At 43.0% G+C, this 19,586-nt stretch overlaps 1 protein-coding gene across 2 annotated transcripts in view; it reads right to left on the minus strand.

The window, feature by feature from the left end:
- KIF6 (kinesin family member 6) overlaps positions 1-19,287 on the minus strand; it is a 384,724-nt gene extending 365,437 nt beyond the window's left edge. Inside the window, exons 1-3 of one of the 2 annotated variants that reach the window (XM_086706761.1) lie at positions 19,110-19,287; positions 14,832-14,941; positions 8,214-8,288 (exon numbers count right to left, since the gene is read on the minus strand). In XM_086706761.1, the coding sequence (XP_086562887.1) occupies positions 8,214-8,288; positions 14,832-14,941; positions 19,110-19,175 (251 nt within the window). In that variant the 5' untranslated portion in view covers positions 19,176-19,287. The remainder of the gene's footprint in view (positions 1-8,213; positions 8,289-14,831; positions 14,942-19,109) is intronic. The other variant, XM_086706762.1, reaches the window with a different exon arrangement.
- Positions 19,288-19,586: the final 299 nt, after the last annotated feature.

Below are 19,586 nucleotides of genomic sequence, written 5' to 3' on the forward strand. Positions count from 1 at the left end.
CACGATCCCATCGCTCTTGAGTTCCATTGGATTCTGTGTCCTCCTCTCTCTCTATCCCTCACCCACTCACACTCTGTGTGTATCTCTCTCTCAAAACTAAACATTAAAAAAATTCTTTAATTAAAAAACATAAAGTTTATTTATTTTGAGAGAGAAAGCCTCCATAATTCAACTTTTCCCCCTATAGGTATCATTTCTTTCCCTTTGCTTTCAGGTTTTTTTCCTTTGTCTTGAGTGTTCTGAAGTTTAACTATAACTTGTCCTAGAATGGATTTGAGTTGATCCTGTTTGGGATTTGCTCAGTTTCTTAAAGCTCTAGATTTAGGCCTTTTGCCAAATTTGGGGAATTTTCAGCCATTACTTCTTTGAATACTTTTCAACCCTGCTCTCTTTCTCCTCTCCTTGGGGACTCTGATGACATGAATATTAGATTTTTGCTAGAGTTCTCACGGGTCCCTGAGGGTTTGTTCACTTTGGTTTGGTTTTTCATTTTGTTTTCCAGCCTATTTTCTTTCTATTGTCCATATTGGGTAATGTCTATTGTTACCGCTTCAAATTCATTGATTCTTTTCTCTGACCTCTCCCTCCTGCTGGCTAGCTATCCATCAAACTTTTTATTTCGGTTATTGTACTTTTCAGTTCTAAAGTCCCATTTGGTTCTCCTTTAGATCTTCTATTTTTTTGCTGAGACTTTAAATCTTTTCATGTGTTTCAAGCATGTTCATAACTGCTCATGGAAGCATTTTTGTGATAGCTGCTTAAAATCCTTGCTAGGTTATTCCAGACCTATGTTATCTACATACTGGCATCTGTTGATTATTTCTTCTTATGCAAATTGATATTTTCCAGATCCCTGATATCTCCCATCTGATAAATGATTTTCAACGTATCCTGGGTAGCTTAGGTATGATGTTAATGAGATTCCCGAACACACTTAAATCTTCTGTTGGCATGCCTCCCCTGACAACGTGATAGTGGGAGCAGCAAGGTGCTACCTCACCACTGCCAGGTAGGGGTGAAGGCCCAGGCTCCCCACCCAGTCTTCACACTTGTGGGGGGCCCTCATTCCTGTGGGTGGAGGCGAGAATTCAGGCTCCCTTCTAGGCCTCATCTGTCACGCCCCTGGGTAGGACAGGGAGGGGCACCTGGTTGCTGCTCACGGATACCACAGCAGGGTGAGGGAGGCCTTGTTACTGCTGGTTGGTGGTGAACCCCAGGATCCCATGTGACTTCCAATGACAACTTGGGGGAGGGAGAGGGAGAGGGAGAAGCTGTTACCTCCACATGGGGATGAGTCTTCCCACTCCTCGGATTCCACCCTGGCAGTGGGGGATGGGGTGCCTCGCGATAGCCAGGCCTTTGTTGTTGGGGTAGGGCGGCGGGATTTTTCCATGGTATCTGGGTGGAGCAGGGCAACTAGTCTCAAAAAGTTTCTGTCTCACTAGGCTGTCCCTTTCCTGGTCCCCTGGGTATAGAGAACAGGCTTTTCTTTCCATTTTTGTCTGAGCCTGTTGGTGTTTCTGGGTTGCCAGTTTTGACAGCATCTAGTCTGGGACACATGAGGCAACACACACACACACACACACACACACACACACACACACACACACCCATGTCATTCCTCAGGTCTGCAGGTCCCCTGGCCAGTCTACCTTCTCAGAATCTTCTCGTATTTCTTTTACATATAATGCCCAGAGTTTTTACTTACGCTTAGTGAAAGGAGTAGAGAGAAGTGTGTTTACTTCATCTTGGTCTGAATCCATAAGCTACTGGACATATTTTTAAAGTGGAAAAGAGTACATATGTCTAATTTTTTCAACACTTAGACTGAAGAAGGTGTCGAAGTTCACATAGTACATATTTCTTTCAGCCTCAAAATAATCCTCTAAACTTGGTATTGTTGGCATCTCCCTTTCTCCGAGGGGATGACTGATTCAGAAGTGACAGGTCTGACCCAGAGTCTCAGGGTAAGTTTGTCACAGGGCTGAGGCCGGAATCAGATTATTCCACTGATGCCACATTGTTTAAGCCAGAGGGGGAAGAAGCATGAGTCCACAATAAGATTTCAGTTTATGTGTGTAAGTACTCTTTTGCGCCTTCTCTTCTACCCTATTCTGGCCTCCCTGTCTCTGCTCATGCAGCAGGACTGGGCAAGCTATACAACCAACAGCATCAGCACCAGGACCTATTTCTTAGAGCCACAGCTACAGCCCTGAGGGGCGTGGCCCTGACCCTACCGGGAGGGAGTGTGGGCTGTCCCTCCCACAAGAAAATGCCCTCTCCCAAGCCCTGTCCCGCCCAACCCCCCCCCCCCCCCCCCCCCCCCCCGCCCAACCCCAGCAGGTTCAAGTACTCTCAAAAGTCCTTCTCCAAGTCTGTGGTTGTAACCCTGGGAGGTTGCTTTTTCCCTTCAACCTCTACTCAAAATAAACTGAAAGGCTACACTTGGTGTTGTTCAACCCTGGTGAAATCAAAGGTTAGAAGAACTGGTTCAGAGTGACTAACAGCGTTTCCAAAACGAGCCTGGCTGGACTTTTTGCACTGCAGGTGCTCCGTCTGTCCAGGCCCAGCTATGGGGCCCTCTGTCTTTGGTACAACCAGTCCCCCTCACAGTGTGCACCCTATTCGTTTTGGTCAAACCGCGTTCCTCTAAAACACTAGACTTCCAGATTGCTCCAAAAGCACTCACTGCACATAAAATTTCCCACACCCCAAGCTTTTAGGTAACACATAAGATTGGCTGAAGACCTGGGATTCTTTTTGTTTTTTTGTTTGTGTGTTTTTGTTTTTGTTTTGCTGTTTATTTATTTTTGAGACAGAGTGTGAACAGGGGAGGGGCAGAGAGAGAGAGGGAGACACAGAATCTGAAACAGGCTCCAGGCTCTGAGCTGTCAGCACAGAGCCTGACATGGGGCTTGAACGCACGAACTATGAGATCATGACCCCAGCCGAAGTCGGGCGCTTAACCAACTGAGCCACCCAGGCACCACAAAGACCTGGGATTCTTTTGAATTTCAAGTGCATGTGATGGGACCTCAGAAAAGTTTAGACTTCAACATTCTCTCCTTAAATTTTTCACTAAAATTCACCCTCCAGGTGATGATTCACCCTCCAGGATGATGTGCCAGGTTTGGCTTGTGGCTTCAGGCATCCCCTGATAGACCACCACATCCTCCAAAGATAGATGCAACCCAGCTTGAGAAGAATAACACTGAGTGAGATATCAAATAAAATCACAAGTTCCTTACACCTGAAATGAATATAATATTGTATGTCAACTATACTTCAATAATAAAATTAAAAACAAAAAACTACAAGCTCTTTCATATGGTGCAATACCATATACTACACACACTTGCGCAGCTACTAAGTTTTATCTTTATAAAAAATTAGTCCAAAACCAATGAGTGAATTAATATGATAAAAGGCTGATTTTGCATAGGATATATTTCAGAAAAATCAAAGTTCAAAAGAGGAAGAATGATAAAATGATTCCTAGGGGGGATGTACTAAATAATAAACAACTAACCACAAAGATTCTTTTACTTAATTTCCAGTGACACAAATGTAAAGTTTTATAACTTCTCACCACTGGCATGCAGTTCTGTAGTCATGCAATCACGTCATTTTTTGACTTAAGTAGGAAAAGATGAGTCTAAATTAGTAAGGCTCCTGAATTACACAACTTTGGAAAGAAATAGCACTAATTTTATTTAGCTTTAACTGTATACAGTACCAGGATTAAGCTACAATGGGTTAACCCAACAGAACAGCCTTCAAAGGGCCGAGTTGAGTGGCTGGATTTTTGTTGAGCATGTATTCCTGAAGACTAATCTTCATGGGGGAATAGCAAGTATTTCTTAAAAGCATCAAATATCTGAGGGAAATATGTACCTGAGGGAAATATGTATCTGAGGGAAATATGAAATATGAGGAAAGCAATAGTAGAGCATAAACATTAAAAAAAAAAGGTATATAGAAAAAAAGCCAATTCAAAGATAATAATTGTCTTCAGAGTGAAAAGGAAGGATATCATATCAATAAACAAGAACAGACGTTGTTTCCATCTCCTAGAAGTGAAAAATAAAATTGCTAAAATTAAAAATGTGAGGGGCAGGTGACAAAGAATGAAAAGCACAGCTGAAAAGGAAATTACCATGCTAGAACACTGAGCTAACAAATTCTTTCAGGACTCAGAACCAAAAAACAAAGAGATGGGGACTATGAATGGACAGTTATAATATTGGGAGGAGAGAAGTGCTAGTTATAGAAACAGAAGTTCCAAAAATAAGTTGGAGGGAAGGGAATTATTGTGTTAATTATTAAAGATATTAACAGTGTGATAACCTAACACTCGAGCTTGAATATGTAAAGAGTTTTCAGACAGAAATGGCTGAATGAGACAAGAATACATGAACACATGAAAAAATAGCCATACCAAGACTATCAAGGGATTCACTGATATGAAATTCCATTAAAAAAAGAACAAAATCCAAACATCCTAAAAACTTCCAGAAAAGAAAAAAAAAAAAAAAAAAAAGGCATTTCCTAAGAACTAAGATACAGATTGACATTGACATCTCTTCAGCAACACTTCTGGCAAAGAGGCAATAGAGCAGTGTCTTCACAGTTACAAGAGAAAGGAAATTGTTTTTAAGTTTATTTATTTATTTTGAGAGAGAGCGAGCAAGTGGGGGAAGGATAGAGACAGAGGGAGAAAGAGCATCCCAAGCAGCACAGAGCCCAACGCGGAGCTCAAACCTATGAACCATGAGATCATGACCTGAGCTGAAGTCGGACGCTTAACCAACTGAGCCACCCAGGCGCCCCATGAGAAGGGAATGTTTAAGCTAGAATTATTGTATACCCAAATTCCATTTTAACTGTGAAAGGGGATGAAAAGCTTCCAAAAGTTCCCCAGTCTTGAACTCTCTAAGAAATTATTACCAGCCATACTCAAAAGGAATCCAAGAAGTAGACATAAGTATAAGAAACAGTGATGAGCAAAGAAACAAATATTAACTCAGAGATAAATACGAATAAAGGCTGATGATAAAAATGATTAACAACAATCCAGAATGCAGTTACCAGCTGGTCCCATTACTGGAGATTGTAAAAGGAGGAAAGGCAAAGTGGAAGTGTGCGAAGTGAGAGACAGACAGGGGGAGAAACTTTAGATACTGAGGGGAAAACAAAAAACAAAAGAATGAGTTTAAATATCTGAACTTCGGGGCGCCTGGGTGGCGCGGTCGGTTGAGCGTCCGACTTCAGCCAGGTCACGATCTCGCGGTCGGTGAGTTCGAGCCCCGCATCAGGCTCTGGGCTGATGGCTCAGAGCCTGGAGCCTGTTTCCGATTCTGTGTCTCCCTCTCTCTCTGCCCCTCCACCGTTCATGCTCTGTCTCTCTCTGTCCCAAAAATAAATAAACGTTGAAAAAAAAAAAAATTTAAATATCTGAACTTCAACAACACTGGAGTGGCTGAAGTACAACGTACACCTTGAGGGAGAAAATGGGCATCAGCAGCAATGGCAAGTACAGTCAAACCAGCAAACAGCAGAAGAGGAAAAAATGGAAAGTATGGTAAGTGGAAAAAATAAATTAAAATCGGAAGGATGGCTCCAAACATCATTATCACAATCATAACAGATACAAACAGGTTCAAATAGCCCATTACAGGTCAGGGGCTCTGAGTGTGGCTGAAAAGCAAAGGCCAGCTATCTTTTACTTAGAGAGTAAAACAAAAGGTCACAGGGAAGTTGAATTAAGAGATCTAGAAAGATAAACTAGGTAAAGGCTAACAGAAAAAAATAAAATAGCAAAAATATTTTCAGGAAAAATGGGATACAAGGAGGTAAGTACTAAAAAGGACAAAGAGGAATGCTTCCTATTGCTGAAAGATAGGCTCCACTAGGAACAACTTGGGCAGCCTGGATGAAAATGCCTGTCATTCTTGAAATCTCATCATCATCGGATTGGGTGTCATTGTCAAGTCAGTGAACAAAACAAATCCCAGCCTGTGTGGAGCTTTTGTTCTAGAGAAGGATGGACCAGAACACTAATAAACAACCCAACTAGGTAGTATGTCAGATGGTGATAAGTGCTAAAAAAAATAAAATGGGGAAGGGTGAAAGGGAGTGCAATTTCAAATGCAGCTAATAAAGGAAGGCCTTCCTGAGAAGCTGACAAAGGAGCAAGACTTCAAGGACAACCATGCAGATCTCTGAAGGAAGATGACTCCAGGCCCAGAGACCCAACAAGAGCTGGAGGGGAGGTGGGCTCAAGACGGAAGAGCTCATTAGTAATGAGAAGAAATACCAGACATCCAGGAAACCGAAACGAAGGCTCTCTCCCTGAATGATTTTAGGAAATTTCAAAATGAGGTCAGCTATCTGAAAAATGACATAACCCAAAAGATTACTAAAAGGAAGAGAATTTTAGACAAGTGTGACATCCAGTCAAGGAGCTCTGAATTTTTTTTCAAGTTTATTTGTTTTCGGAGAGAGAGAGAGAGCACAAACATGAGCAGGGGAAGGGCAGCAAAAGGGGATGAGAAGGAGAACCCCAAGCAGGTTCTGCACTGACAGCCCCAATGTGGGGCTCAAGCTCCTGAACCACGAGATCATAATCTGGGCCAAAATCAAGAGTCAGAGGCTTAACCAACTGAGCCACCCAGGCACACCAAGGAGATCTGAATTTAACCTAAAGAGGTTATTGAACTGTGACTGTAACTAAAATAGCCGAAGCCTACTCAACTGTATTTCACCCACCGTGGAGAAAGATTGTATTAAAAGAGAAAGACTTAGTTTGAGTAAGATTCATAAAACAAAGGAGTTTGAAAGACAAAAGGTGACATTGAGTTTCCAGCAATATCTGTGGGAGAGGGTACACCGATTAGTGGAATTAAAAATGGGTCTACTTAGCAGGTATAGATCTTCCTCCACCTACAATGAGGTTCCATCCGATAAACCCACAGTAAGTTGAAAATACCCTAAGTTGAAAATGCACTTAATACACCTAGCTTACCGAATATCATAGCTCAGCTTAGCCCACGTTCAGTGTGCCCAGAACCTTAATTAGCCTACAGGTGGCTAAAAACATCTACCACAAAGCCTGTTTTATACTAAAGTGTTGAATACCTCATGTAATTTATTAAGTACTGTGCTGAAAGTGAAAAACAGAATGGTTATATGGGGACAGAATGGTTGTAAGAGCATTGGTTGCTGACCCTTGTGATCGTGTGGCTGACAGGGAGCTGTGCTCGCTGCCTCTGCCCAGCATCATGAGAGAGCACTGTGCTGTGTATCCCCAGCCCGGGAAAAGGTCGAAATTCGAAATTCAGAATAGGATTTCTACTGAATGCCTATCACTTTCACACCACCCTAAAGCTGACCAATCATTAACTGAACCATCCTAAGTTGGGGACTGTCTGTACATTTTTTATTGTAAGCATAAAGACAGATGTATTTGGGGATTATGAGATCATCAAAATTATCCAACTAATGTCAGGATCAGAAAATAACCTTAAGTAGTAGTAGTTTCCCATACAGATTCCCTACAAGAGGAGACCGTGCTTATCAAAGGTCCCAAAGAGACGTTGAGCGTCTGGTCCCAAAGAGACTTTGCCAATATATACTAATACAATGGCATTCTGATTTATTGGGTATTCTCATGTGAGCTTGGTTCCAACGGTCAGTAGCCTAGAACTGTCTAAATATGTAGAAACACAAGGGATGTAAGAACTAAGGACCAAGCTTTGAAAAGTAGTTATTACACTGAGGTACAGCTGGGTCAACCATTAGTAGGCCTCCCAGGTGTCACCCATACCTCATCCTTCATCCCTCCAACCATATGTTTGAAATGCTGTATTGATGAAAGAGCCCTGCAGTTAACAGAAACCACCCAGGAGTCCACCACCACTAGCCATGGAATCCTGAGCATGTCACTTAATCTCTCCAATCCTCAGAGAGGTATGTATCTTTTAAAATGGGAGTAATAGTGGCTATTCTGTCTATCTCACTGGCTTGTTTTGAGGCTCAGCTTCTAAATCTAAAACAAACAGCTACATGGATAGAAGGTATTAATACTATCATCATGACATGCCCTGTAGCCTGAGTATATAATTGATACACCAAAGGACATTACCACAATTATCTGAAAATTGAAGACAAGATGAAAACCACTAACCCATCGAACAAAACATAGGAAATCCTACCTCTCGGCAACTGGTTTGGCAATGTTTTCAAAAATGGTCTCCTGGTTTGCACCCTGATCAAAAATTCTTTGAAATCTGCAAATATGAGAGTGGTGATTATTTCAAGGCTGAGCTTCAAACACAATTGGATTAATACTTTCTTCCCAAAAGCTTTGTAAATGACCCCATATTTACATCACTGGGCTTACCTAACCTAACACAATGTTTGCCCTGTAGTCCCAACCACACTGCACTGTTGTACCCCTGTATACACATGGTGGGTAAACAGTATTGCTTTGACAAGATCTGCACAATAAATCCCTCTGAAAAACTGCAGCAGCTTTGAACCAAATAATAAACTGTGTGTTCTTTAGGTCTCAAGAGGGACAGTGTCTGCAACTGGCATCAAATTCAAATCCAGATAAGTGCGTGAAATGGAAACCCAAGAACAGGATGTAAACACCCAAAGAGCTTCTGATGTCTGACCTGTAAGGGAAGGACACAGCTGTGAAATGTATGATTATAGAACTTAGTTTTAAAATCGTGAACTGAAGTTGATTTTCCATTAATGGGCGCTGCCTCCGTGACTTAGTTTGCAGGATAGTTTTGTCCCATTTGGTTGATCGTGAATCAAAAGTCAAAAAGTAAATGAAGACAGACCTGTCCTGCAAAGAAAAGGCTTTATCAGATTGGCCAGGCCAGGGCCTCGGGGAGGTAGAATGGTGTCAATGCTGCTCTTCTCCCAATGGCACTGAGCTTGGTACAGGGGCACAGGCACAGTGGGAAACTTGGGGTAGGAGACACACAATATTCTTTTATAGTGTGGGAAGGTGCTACCAGCAAGTATGGTCCTCATTACAAGATCATGAACAGGGGTGCGGGGGTGTCTCAGTGGGTTAAGCGTCTGACTCCTGATTTTGGCTCAGGTAATGATCTCACAGTTTGTGAGTTCAAGCTCCGCATTAGGCTCTCTGCTGTCAGCGTGGAGCCCATTTGGGATTCTCTCTCTTCCTCTTTCTCTTGTCCCTCTCCCACTCACACACTGTCTCTCTCTCTCTCTCTCTCTCTCTCTCTCTCAAAAATAAATAAACATTAAAAAAAGATCACAGGGGCGCCTGGTTGGCGCAGTTGGTTAAGCGTCCAACTTCAGCCAGGTCACGATCTCGCGGTCCGTGAGTTCGAGCCCCGCGTCAGGCTCTGGGCTGATGGCTCAGAGCCTGGAGCCTGTTTCCAATTCTGTGTCTCCCTCTCTCTCTGCCCCTCCCCCGTTCATGCTCTCTCTCTGTCCCAAAAATAAATAAACGTTGAAAAAAAAAAAATTTAAAAAAAGATCACAAAGAAAGTAAGAGAGAGAGAAATGGGGAAGGAAAGGAGGAGGGGGAGTAAGGGAAAAAAAGAAGAGAAGCATAAACAAATAGGGCAAATGTTAACAATTGGTGAATCCTCTACCAAGCATAGAGGAGAGGCAATCGCATTATTCTTCTACCTCTCCTGCGTATTTAAATTTGTTCAAAATCAAAATTAGGGGTGGTGTGGCTTTAAAGCAAAACCTGTAAAACAAACATGTTGAGGGCATCTGAAGCAGCTTTCAGAGTGGCTTAGGAACCTTTGGTCTACGTGTCTCACTTGTGACTCACAAGTGAGTCGGACACATGTTCAATTACAGTAGAGACTACATGAAATGTGGGACTATTTGCACTATGAAGGAGTTCAGAAGGATGCCTGGAGATGGGTGGGAAATCTAAATGGAATGAAATTCATTGTCTTTAATCAACGTTAACTTCAAAAGTTCCTTAGAGCTTCTCAACCTCCTTTTGAAGAAGCAAACAATGAAACCATACAAAGAGAGACTGTCAGACCCTCTGGCTACCATGTCATTTTGCAGGCAAGATTTTATCTTAGACAGTAGTACTTACCAACTGTGCCCAGAATACTCAAAACCCATGAGGTGCACCCCTTCGGATATGGCTGTTCACCGGGGACGTGGCTATTCAAATGCTCACCTGAGCACAGACTCAACAGCGCTTTTGAGGATGATGATGATAAGGCCAATTTGCTTCTTTAACCAGGCTGGTGATGCCTGAGGGAATCAATCAGCCATTCCCAACTCCACCTCCCTAATAGGAATCACATCCACCGCCATGCAAAGAGATGGCAGGCATTTCAATAAATCATACAATGTTAATTAAAGACCAAATATCATCATCCCAAAATATTTTATTTTATATAATGTAGTTACATAGTGATTTGAAGAGCCATTATGATCAACTAGCTTCTGAAAACCACGGAAGAACAAAATAGAACCATAGAGCTTAAGAAGTTCGGTGGAATCTTTTACTGAGGAGGAACCTGAGGCCCAGGGAGATAAAGCAATTTACACATGGCCCTGGAGCTAATCAATAATGCTCCCTGAGACAAACCTTAAGTGTCCTGATTCCTTGGAGGTCCTTTCACTTACCAGGAAGTTGCGTAGGCTCTTTGTAAATTTCAGGGCAAATCTGGCACATGCTCATCTCTTCCCATCCCAAACTTGCTCTTACTCACCCTCCTCATCCTAGCAAACAACAACTCCATCCTTTCGAAAATTCAGTCCAAAACCCTTAGGGCACCCTTGACCCCTCTCCTTCCATTACACTCTATATCCAACCCATTGGCCAACTCTGTCAGCTCTAACCTTCAAAATACATCTAGCATCCACCTATTTCTCAACATTTCCACTTGCTACTACTCCAGCCCAAGCTACCATAGTTTCTTGCCTGGTCTCTCTTGAAACAGCTGTCTGAGTAGAATCTTATGGTCTATTTTCACATGCCAGGAGACATGATCCTGCTAAAATGTAAGTGAAATCATTTCATTCTTCTGCTCAAAACCCTCCATTACCTTCCCATAATGTTTTGGGAAGAAAAAGCTTACGATGACTTCTCCCCCAAAAGAATCCTTACAGTGACTTACAGGGCTCCCTACGATCTGGTCACTCTGTCGCCCCTTTAACCTTCTTCTTCCCCTCTCTTCCCCTTGCTCACTCTCCTGCAGCCACACAGATCCCTTTACTCTGCCTCAGACATGCCAGCACTCTCCCACCTCAGGGACTCGCTCTTCACTCTTCGCATCTCCTTTGCCTGGAATCCCAATCCCTCAGATAGCTGAATGTCTGACTTCCTCCCCTCCTTCAAACTCAACTAGCAGCTTCCTATAACACCTTCCCTGACTGCCCTATGAACACTGGAACCATCCCTCCCCTTTGCTGCCCCTCTTCCCGGCACTCCTTATTCCCCAGCCTGACATATATTTTCTCCATGGCACTTTACACTTTCTTTTTTTTTTTTTTTTTCTCAACGTTTTTATTTATTTTTGGGACAGAGAGAGACAGAGCATGAACGGGGGAGGGGCAGAGAGAGAGGGAGACACAGAATCGGAAACAGGCTCCAGGCTCTGAGCCGTCAGCACAGAGCCTGACGCGGGGCTCGAACTCCCGGACCGCGAGATCGTGACCTGGCTGAAGTCGGACGCTTAACCGACTGCGCCACCCAGGCGCCCCTACACTTTCTGATATATACTGCACTTCTGATCTGCCTAACCACCTCCTCGCACTAAAATGTAAGCACCATGGGAGCAGGGCCTTTGCTGCGCTCCCTGCTGTATTCCTAGCCATTATAAGGCATACAGTGGAGGGTCAATAAATATTGGTTGATTGAATGAATGAATTTTCTAGGGAAAAAACACCCTTAAAATGCTGAAATATCTACCTCCGAACATGGGTTAAAGTTAAATACTTTATTAATCTCTTTATTTAAAATACTAAAGCCAGTATCTTTAATCTAGAGACTTTGAAAGAATGAATAAGAGGATGAAAAATAAGCAGATAGGGACATCTGGGTGGCTTAGTCAGTTAAGCACCTCACTCTGATTTCAGCTCAGGTCATGATCTCACGGTTGTGAGTTCGAGCCTCACATTGGGCTCTGCACTGACACTGTGGAGCCTGCTTGGGATTCTCTCTCTCTCCCTCTCAATCTCTCTCTCTTCCCCTCCCCCACTCATGCTCTCTCTCACTCTCTCCTTTGAAGTAAATAAACTTTAAAAATAAGCAAATAACACTTTTTCTTTTCTTTTTTTTTTAATTTTTTTTAACATTTATTTATTTTTGAGACAGAGAGAGACAGGCATGAACGGGGGAGGGTCAGAGAGAGAGGGAGACACAGAATCCGAAGCAGGCTCCAGGCTCTGAGCCATCAACCCAGAGCCCGACGCGGGGCTCGAACTCACAGACCGTGAGATCGTGACCTGAGTTGAAGTCAGACGCTTAACCGACTGAGCCACCCAGGTGCCCCACTTTTTCTTTTTTAAAAAGCTTATTTGTTATTTATTTTGAGAGAAAGTGCAAGTGAGTGTGTGCAAGTGGGGAAGGGGCAGAGAAAGGGAGAGAGAGAATCCCAAGCAGGCTCCATGCTGTCCCACACAGAGCCCAATGCAGGGCTCAAACTCATGAACCAGGAGATCATGACCTGAGCTGGTGCCCCAGCAAATAACACTTTTTCAATGAACATGTTTAAAGGCACTATTTGTACCTACATAATAGAAAAAATACTTTGGAAAGGGCCCATAGATAGAGACATGGCCAATCGCTTCCTAACAGTCACATAGAATCATGCTGAATAAACTGTTTCAGCAAACTGTGGCTTTTTAGAGACGGTCTTTGCCCAGCTGTCATAAAAGCCCAAGTAGGGTAGCATGCTTACATCAGCGGGAAATGGCCCGCTTCACAAAAAATAAGTCATGTTTTATAAGCCTACTCCTTAAAGAAGACAACGAAAGGCAATGGGAAGCCAAAAAGACAGGGTGAGGACCACCTCACTCTGCAACCGCGTGCTAGCAATCCCACCTTTGCTTATGATACAAGGAGACACAAGCAGATGGGGTACAGGTGGAAGGAGAAATATATAAATGAGGCACAAAGGGTAGGCTGTCAAAACCAAAGAGAACTTACACAAGACATACATAAATAAAGAGGAATAAATAAGAATTAGAGAAAGAGAGAACCATAAACAATGGTAAACAATATCTGGATGGGTTTTATGCAAAGCTCAAGAGCAGAAACTATTAAAACAGGGCCCGTGCAAATAGCCTGGGAAGAGGGGCACCTGGGGGGCTCAGTTGGTTAAGCGTCTGACTCTTGGTTTCAGCTCAGGTCATAATCTCATGGTTCATGAGATCAAACCCCATGTTGGGCTCTGCGCTGACAGCACTGAGCCTGCTTAGGATTCTCTCTCTCCCTCTCTCTCTGCCCCTCCCCCCACTCTCTTTATCTCTCAAAATAAATAAATAAACATTAAAAAAAAAAAAAAAGAGCAGCCTGGAGAGAAATGCAAGACAGCAATTAGGATTCTTTCAGCAGGACCCACAAATCCACTCCCTAAATTCAGGCAGAGATCAAATATGGCTTTAACTTGGGCTCAAACTGCTTTAAAAGTCAAAAGTAGGCATGAAAGAAACCAGCACAATCTGAAGCTACAGAATAAAGGCAGCACGAAGTAGCCCAAACCGCACCCCCTCCCCCCCCCCCACCCCAATTCAAAGACTGGCTACTCAAAGAGAATCTGGACCAAAGGCACTGATGACAATCCAGGGGTGGCTGTTGGGTACGTTGCACCTGATCCCTACAGTTCAGCAGTGTCCAAAAGAAATATCATGCAATCCATAAATGTGAGTATATATGTAATTTAAAATTTTCCAGTAGCCACTGTTTTCTTAAGAAAGAAACACATAAAGTTAATTTTAATAATCTGCTTTGAATCCAAAATATCCCAAAACGTTACCATTTTTTTTTAATGTTCATTCATTTCATGAGAGAGAGAGACACAGAGCACAAGTGGGGAGGGGCAGAGAGAGAGACAGACACAGAATCTGAAGTAGGCTCCAGGCTCTGGGCTGTCAGCACAGAGCCTGATGCAGGGCTCGAACCCACAAACCACGAGATCATGACCTGAGACAAAGTCTGACGCTTAACCGACTGAGTTACCCAGGCGCCTCCCAAAGTGTTATCATTTTAATATGCAATCAATATGAAAAAATTCTTGAGATGTTTTACATTCTTCTTTTTTTTTTCACGCTAAGACTTCAAAACTCCTTGATCTATTTTATACTTAGAGCACATCCCAGTTCAGGAAACAGCTACATTTCAAGTGCTTAAGAGCTACCCGTGGGCTAGTGGTCACTACCTTGGACAATACCAATATGGAGCATACATACGGGCATATGAGGTCCACATATCATTTATGTTGTGAAGAAGGTTCATCTATACAGGGCACATAAGTTCTTGACTTTAACAAAGTTTAGTCCTACACTGAGCTTCCTGTAAGTGTCAAACCGTAGTAGGCCACGTAGGAAAAGGACAACACTAGATAAGCAGATGCAGCAAAGAAAGGCTGGGATCTTGGGACAGCATCTTGGATAGAGAAATACACCCTCTTTTCAACTGTAGGCACAGCAATGAAAAGACAATTTGAAATCTACCTACTGGAGGAGATTGAGAACCACACTACACTCTCCCTGAGAAATAGTACTAATGCTTTCACAGTGGATATTAATGCACCACAAGAGTTCCATAGTGAAACACAAATGAAAGAGAACGATAAACTTACTTAAATTTGTAGCTTTCTCGCTTATTATTCACAAATCCATCTGCCAAATCGTGAGGTACGATAATTTCCAAGCTAGGTGTTAATTTTTCATCTTCATCTATGGAATAAATCTGCAAACATGAAGACAATCAATGAACATATCACGGTAAAATTAAGGCCTGAACTATGAACATGTTATCATGATAGGCATTGTGATTGTACAAAAATTATACTTTCAAGATAGACCATAACATAGCATAATTTGGATACTTTGCCTCTGAATTGTGTGCAGACTCAAACAAATATATAGAACTGGAAAAGAGGTAAAACCTAAATTGGTGCTCTACCCAAGCTCAGCTCACCTTTGAATGATCTAATATTCCAGTTTGAGCATTTGAGTGTCTCTGTCATAGAGAAACTAATAGTTCTGAAAGCAGGACATCAATCTAAGTACTGCTCTGGAATTATGTACCAGAAATTAACATCTTACTACAACCAACAAGCATTTCTGAGCATTTACAAAGTGGCCGAGGCAGATCAAAGGACTGGGTCTGGGACTTCTCAGGGAGCTCACAAGAATGCTCTAATTCAAGTTATATTCAAAGCAGCCCAAGTGTCCGTGAGACATATTCAGGCATTTGATAAAAGACATGTGGTTTCAAAAGACATATGTAATTCATGTCTTTGATGTCACCTTCAAGGTTCTCCTCCCAGTTCAGCCACTAATTAGTAAGGGACCTGGGAGGAATCACTTAACCTCTCTAAAGTGATATGGAAATGAAGGGTCTCCACCAACCCCCTTACAACCGTAAATGCTCTGATTCTCTTCTTGGTTACCTACTCCTTTATTTACTGGCCAGGAAAATCAAGACTCAAGCCTATAAAGAAGTCATGTGGAATAAAGAATAGTGTAAGATTTGGTACCCAAAGACTTGCATCCAACACTGAGCTCAATTTACCAGCTGCATGACCAGCCACCACGTTCTGAATCTCAGTTCCTTTATTCATAAAATGAGGAAAACAGAAATGCCTCCCTTACAAGATTGCTGTGGGGATAAATGATGTCATGGAAATGGAAGCATTTTGTAATGCACCATAAAAAATGTTAGTCATTAGATTTAGCGTTTTTTTTTGAAAAAAGACTTCTTGTCTTTCACCAGGAAATAAAATTCTTTCTGACAGGCAATATTTCCTGTTTAAGACTCATTTAGATGCTTGATTATGGGGGGAAAGTCATATTCTTAAACAAGTAAAAGCCTGCCTGAATCTCCCAAAAGTCTAAATAATGTTCCTAAGCAGATTTTTATTGAACCCTCTCACTTAAAACGTGAAGAATTCATGCAGAAAAGTCATCCTGTAAAATAAAATTATTTGTAGAAAGTAATGGCATCAGGTCTGAGACTTTCCATGGCTAGATTTTCTCAAGAGACACTTAAAAATTATATCCTGTGGGGCACTACACTTAAAGAAAAAAAAAGTTAATGGCTACACAGGTGAGTGAAAGGGGTGTGTAAGACATGAAACATACAAGAGTGAGGCACTCCTTATAATGTGAGTCACACATTTTCAAAAATTCTGTAACACTCAGTGCTCACAAGACAGAAAGGACCATCGACTACAATAAGAAGAGTGACCCTCTACCTCTCTGATTAAGCCATTCTTTGAGGCATTAAAGAAAAGTCCCTTTCAGCCAGAAAGGGACTTTCTACATTTAGTCATAACGATACTTAAATTTGAGACACAGCGGGATTTTTATACCTAGAAGACAATTAGAAGAAATGCAAGGACAAATGTAACCATGTTTTTAAATGTATTAAAAGCACTATACAAATTAAAAGCATGGCCATTGCTAAAATTATCAGACGTTTGTCTAATGTAGCTTCTAAGTTACCATTCCATAAATTATTACCATTTACTTTATAGTGCCTGAAGGAAAAAGACTAATGAAGTCATGGAGCCCAAAATGAAGAGGAAAGAAAGAAAAATACCTTTGAATTTCTCTTGGGTGAATGTTACAGGCTGCATAACCATACATCTCTCAGGAGCAAAAGGGGTGCTAAAAAGTGGGATGTCTAAGGGAAAGCAGGGATACACTAACTCAAAATGCATTCATCTGTGTTCTCTTATTTTTGTGTACGTGGCATAATGTTGCAACTTGGTAAGAATATGCCATTATAAAAATACAGTACGAGACCCACAAATACTCCCTGGAGTATTGAGCAATCCACTCCACAGGACCTCACCAAAGAAATGCAGAAGGGGCACCTGGGTGGCTCAGTCAGTTAAGCATCCTTGGTTTCAGCTCGGTCATGATCTCACAGTTTCCTGAGTTTGAACCCTGCATCGGGCTCCAGGCTGACAGCACAGAGCCTGCTTGGGATTCTCCCTCTCCCTCTCCCCCTGCCCCTCCCCCACTCACGCTGTCTCTCTCAAAATAAATAAATAAACTTAAAAAAATGCAAAAGAGGGGCGCCTGGGTGGCTCAGTCGGTTGAGCGTCCGGCTTCGGCTCAGGTCATGATCTCACGGTTTGTGAGTTCAAGCCCCGCGTGGGGCTCTGTGCTGACAGGTCGAGCCTGGAGCCTGTTTTGGATTCTGTGTCTCTCTCTCTGCTCCTCCCCTGCTCATGCTCTGTCTCTGTCTCTCAAAATAAATAAATAAACATTTTTTAAAAATGCAAAAGAAGGCACAGTAAAATACCCAAACAATGAACTTTAAAAAAAGAGAAAGTTCAAAGTTACCTCCAAGATTCTCTATCAACCCCCTCCCCACCTTCACTCCCACCCCTCCCCCCAATCTTGAAGCACCTGCTTCCCACTGCTGAATCTATGTAGACAAGCCCCATATTTTTGGCTAAGAGTCTTAAGAAGTACATAGGGACTTTACATATAAAACACTTGGTATGGATGATGCACTTTTAAAAACCTTTTTGTAAGTGAATATAATAGAAGAGAAAATGGGAAGATATCGATGGTTTCTTTCTACACTGTTTTATTCCTTTAAAAAAAAAGCCACGTATTTTCTTTGGACTTTTCTCATGCATCTTAAAGTATTCTGTGAGTAAAAAAACTGTTCATGACGATGATGACAAAGATGTCTATTTCTTGCTTTAAATACATAAATTTCACAAGGCAAATGATACATTATGATATACTGTTACACATATACACATTGTACATATGGGTAGATATAAAATATTATTAATAATATACCCATTCCAGGCACTCATGAGTAAGACCCAGATTGTCCTTACCTAGTCCACTTTGGGAGGCAAAAAAGTTTTGTCTGAAGAGCTAAGAACTTTAGAATAAAAAGTCCTTAATTAAAATCAGGGTTCTGCCTCTCATTGAGTGGATGGCTTGGCCACATTATTTAATCTACCTGAGACTCTGTTTCCTCATCTACAAAATGAGGAAAATGACATCAACCTTGCAGGATTCTCCTGAGAATCTGAGATAATGTAGACAAAACACCTGAGTGGTGAGAACCACCATGCTCTTTCTCGGGAGAAAAAAACCGGGTTTTGAAGCATTTAAGAAGCACACCAAACATCCCTGCTCATGGCAAGGGCAATGACTTAACCTTCTCCATACCTCTGAGTTTAGCACACTAGAGGAAGCACCTAGTAAATGCTCAGTTAACGTTTTCAGAATGAAGAGTGTATGTGTATTCTTTGTTTAGGGATGCAAAAATATCTACATCTGCAATAAGTATACGTCACAGGTTCATGTTTGTGTTGCACAATGCAATGTAGTTAGGCAACAAATTCCTAAGGGTCCACTGTGCGCAGGGCCACAGAGATATGTTTTTGGTGTGTATCTACCTACATTATCTGTAACATCTCAGACATGTATGGACACGCATCTCTTGCTGACACGTTCTGCCCCGGTGAGAAACATACGTTTGGGCGCATCTTTGCGTAGAGTATACAGAGCTGCGTCACCGCTCCCAGGAAAGGTGCGATAAGACCGCCGAGTTGAGGCACGGTCCCTGTGTGCGCGCACGAACGCGCAAACGCATTCGTTGGCCCTGCGTGAATATAGATGCCCAGGGGCCCGTAGGGGGTCTGTGCACGACGTCCGCGCCCGAGGTGGGGGGGTGGGGGGGGTGCTCTGCTGGGCGAGAGTGACCTGGGTGTCTACCCTGACAGCGGGACACTGGTGTCTGCTTGGCGGCCCGGGAGCCTCGGCAGAGTGTGCAGGACTCTTGAGCCGACCCCCCCGCTCCAGCCTAGCGCCCCGCGTGCCGTCCCTCCCCTGCCTGGGAGGCCCCGCCGCGCCGGCGCCCTCGCTGCCCGTACCCCTTGTTGCTGCTTCCGGACAGTAGGCTTCACTCTCGCGAAAATCTGGATGGTCTGCTTCACCATCTCCTCCAGGCTCTGCACTGACCCTTGACCTCTCTCAGGCTCAGGTTCCCAAAACTTCTGAATCCCACCACTTCCGGCAAGCGGGAGCCTTAGCAACAGTAACTATGGACACTACCCAAGGAGCACCGCGCCAACCGGGACCGCCTCCTCTCCCTAATTGGTTGCTGACCGTAGAGGGGCCTGCAGAGAAGTACTGAGGGGCGGGGTTGGGGCGGGGCCGAGCGGAGAACGCTGCGCACGCGCCGGGTCAAGTTCTGGGCACCAGGTTTAGCTCCACAGCTGGCCTACAGAGTGGTTAATGGGGTGACAACCACCATGCCTCGCCCGGTTCCTTAATCCATTCTTTCTCTGTGCCAACACCTCTTTTTAACACTGAAGTCATTCTGTTTTTTATTATTCATTCATTGAAGA

Source organism: Puma concolor, chromosome B2 (genome assembly GCF_028749965.1).
Source record: "Puma concolor isolate L17-30 chromosome B2, mPumCon1.1.hap2, whole genome shotgun sequence".
NCBI classification, from domain to species: domain Eukaryota; kingdom Metazoa; phylum Chordata; class Mammalia; order Carnivora; family Felidae; genus Puma; species Puma concolor.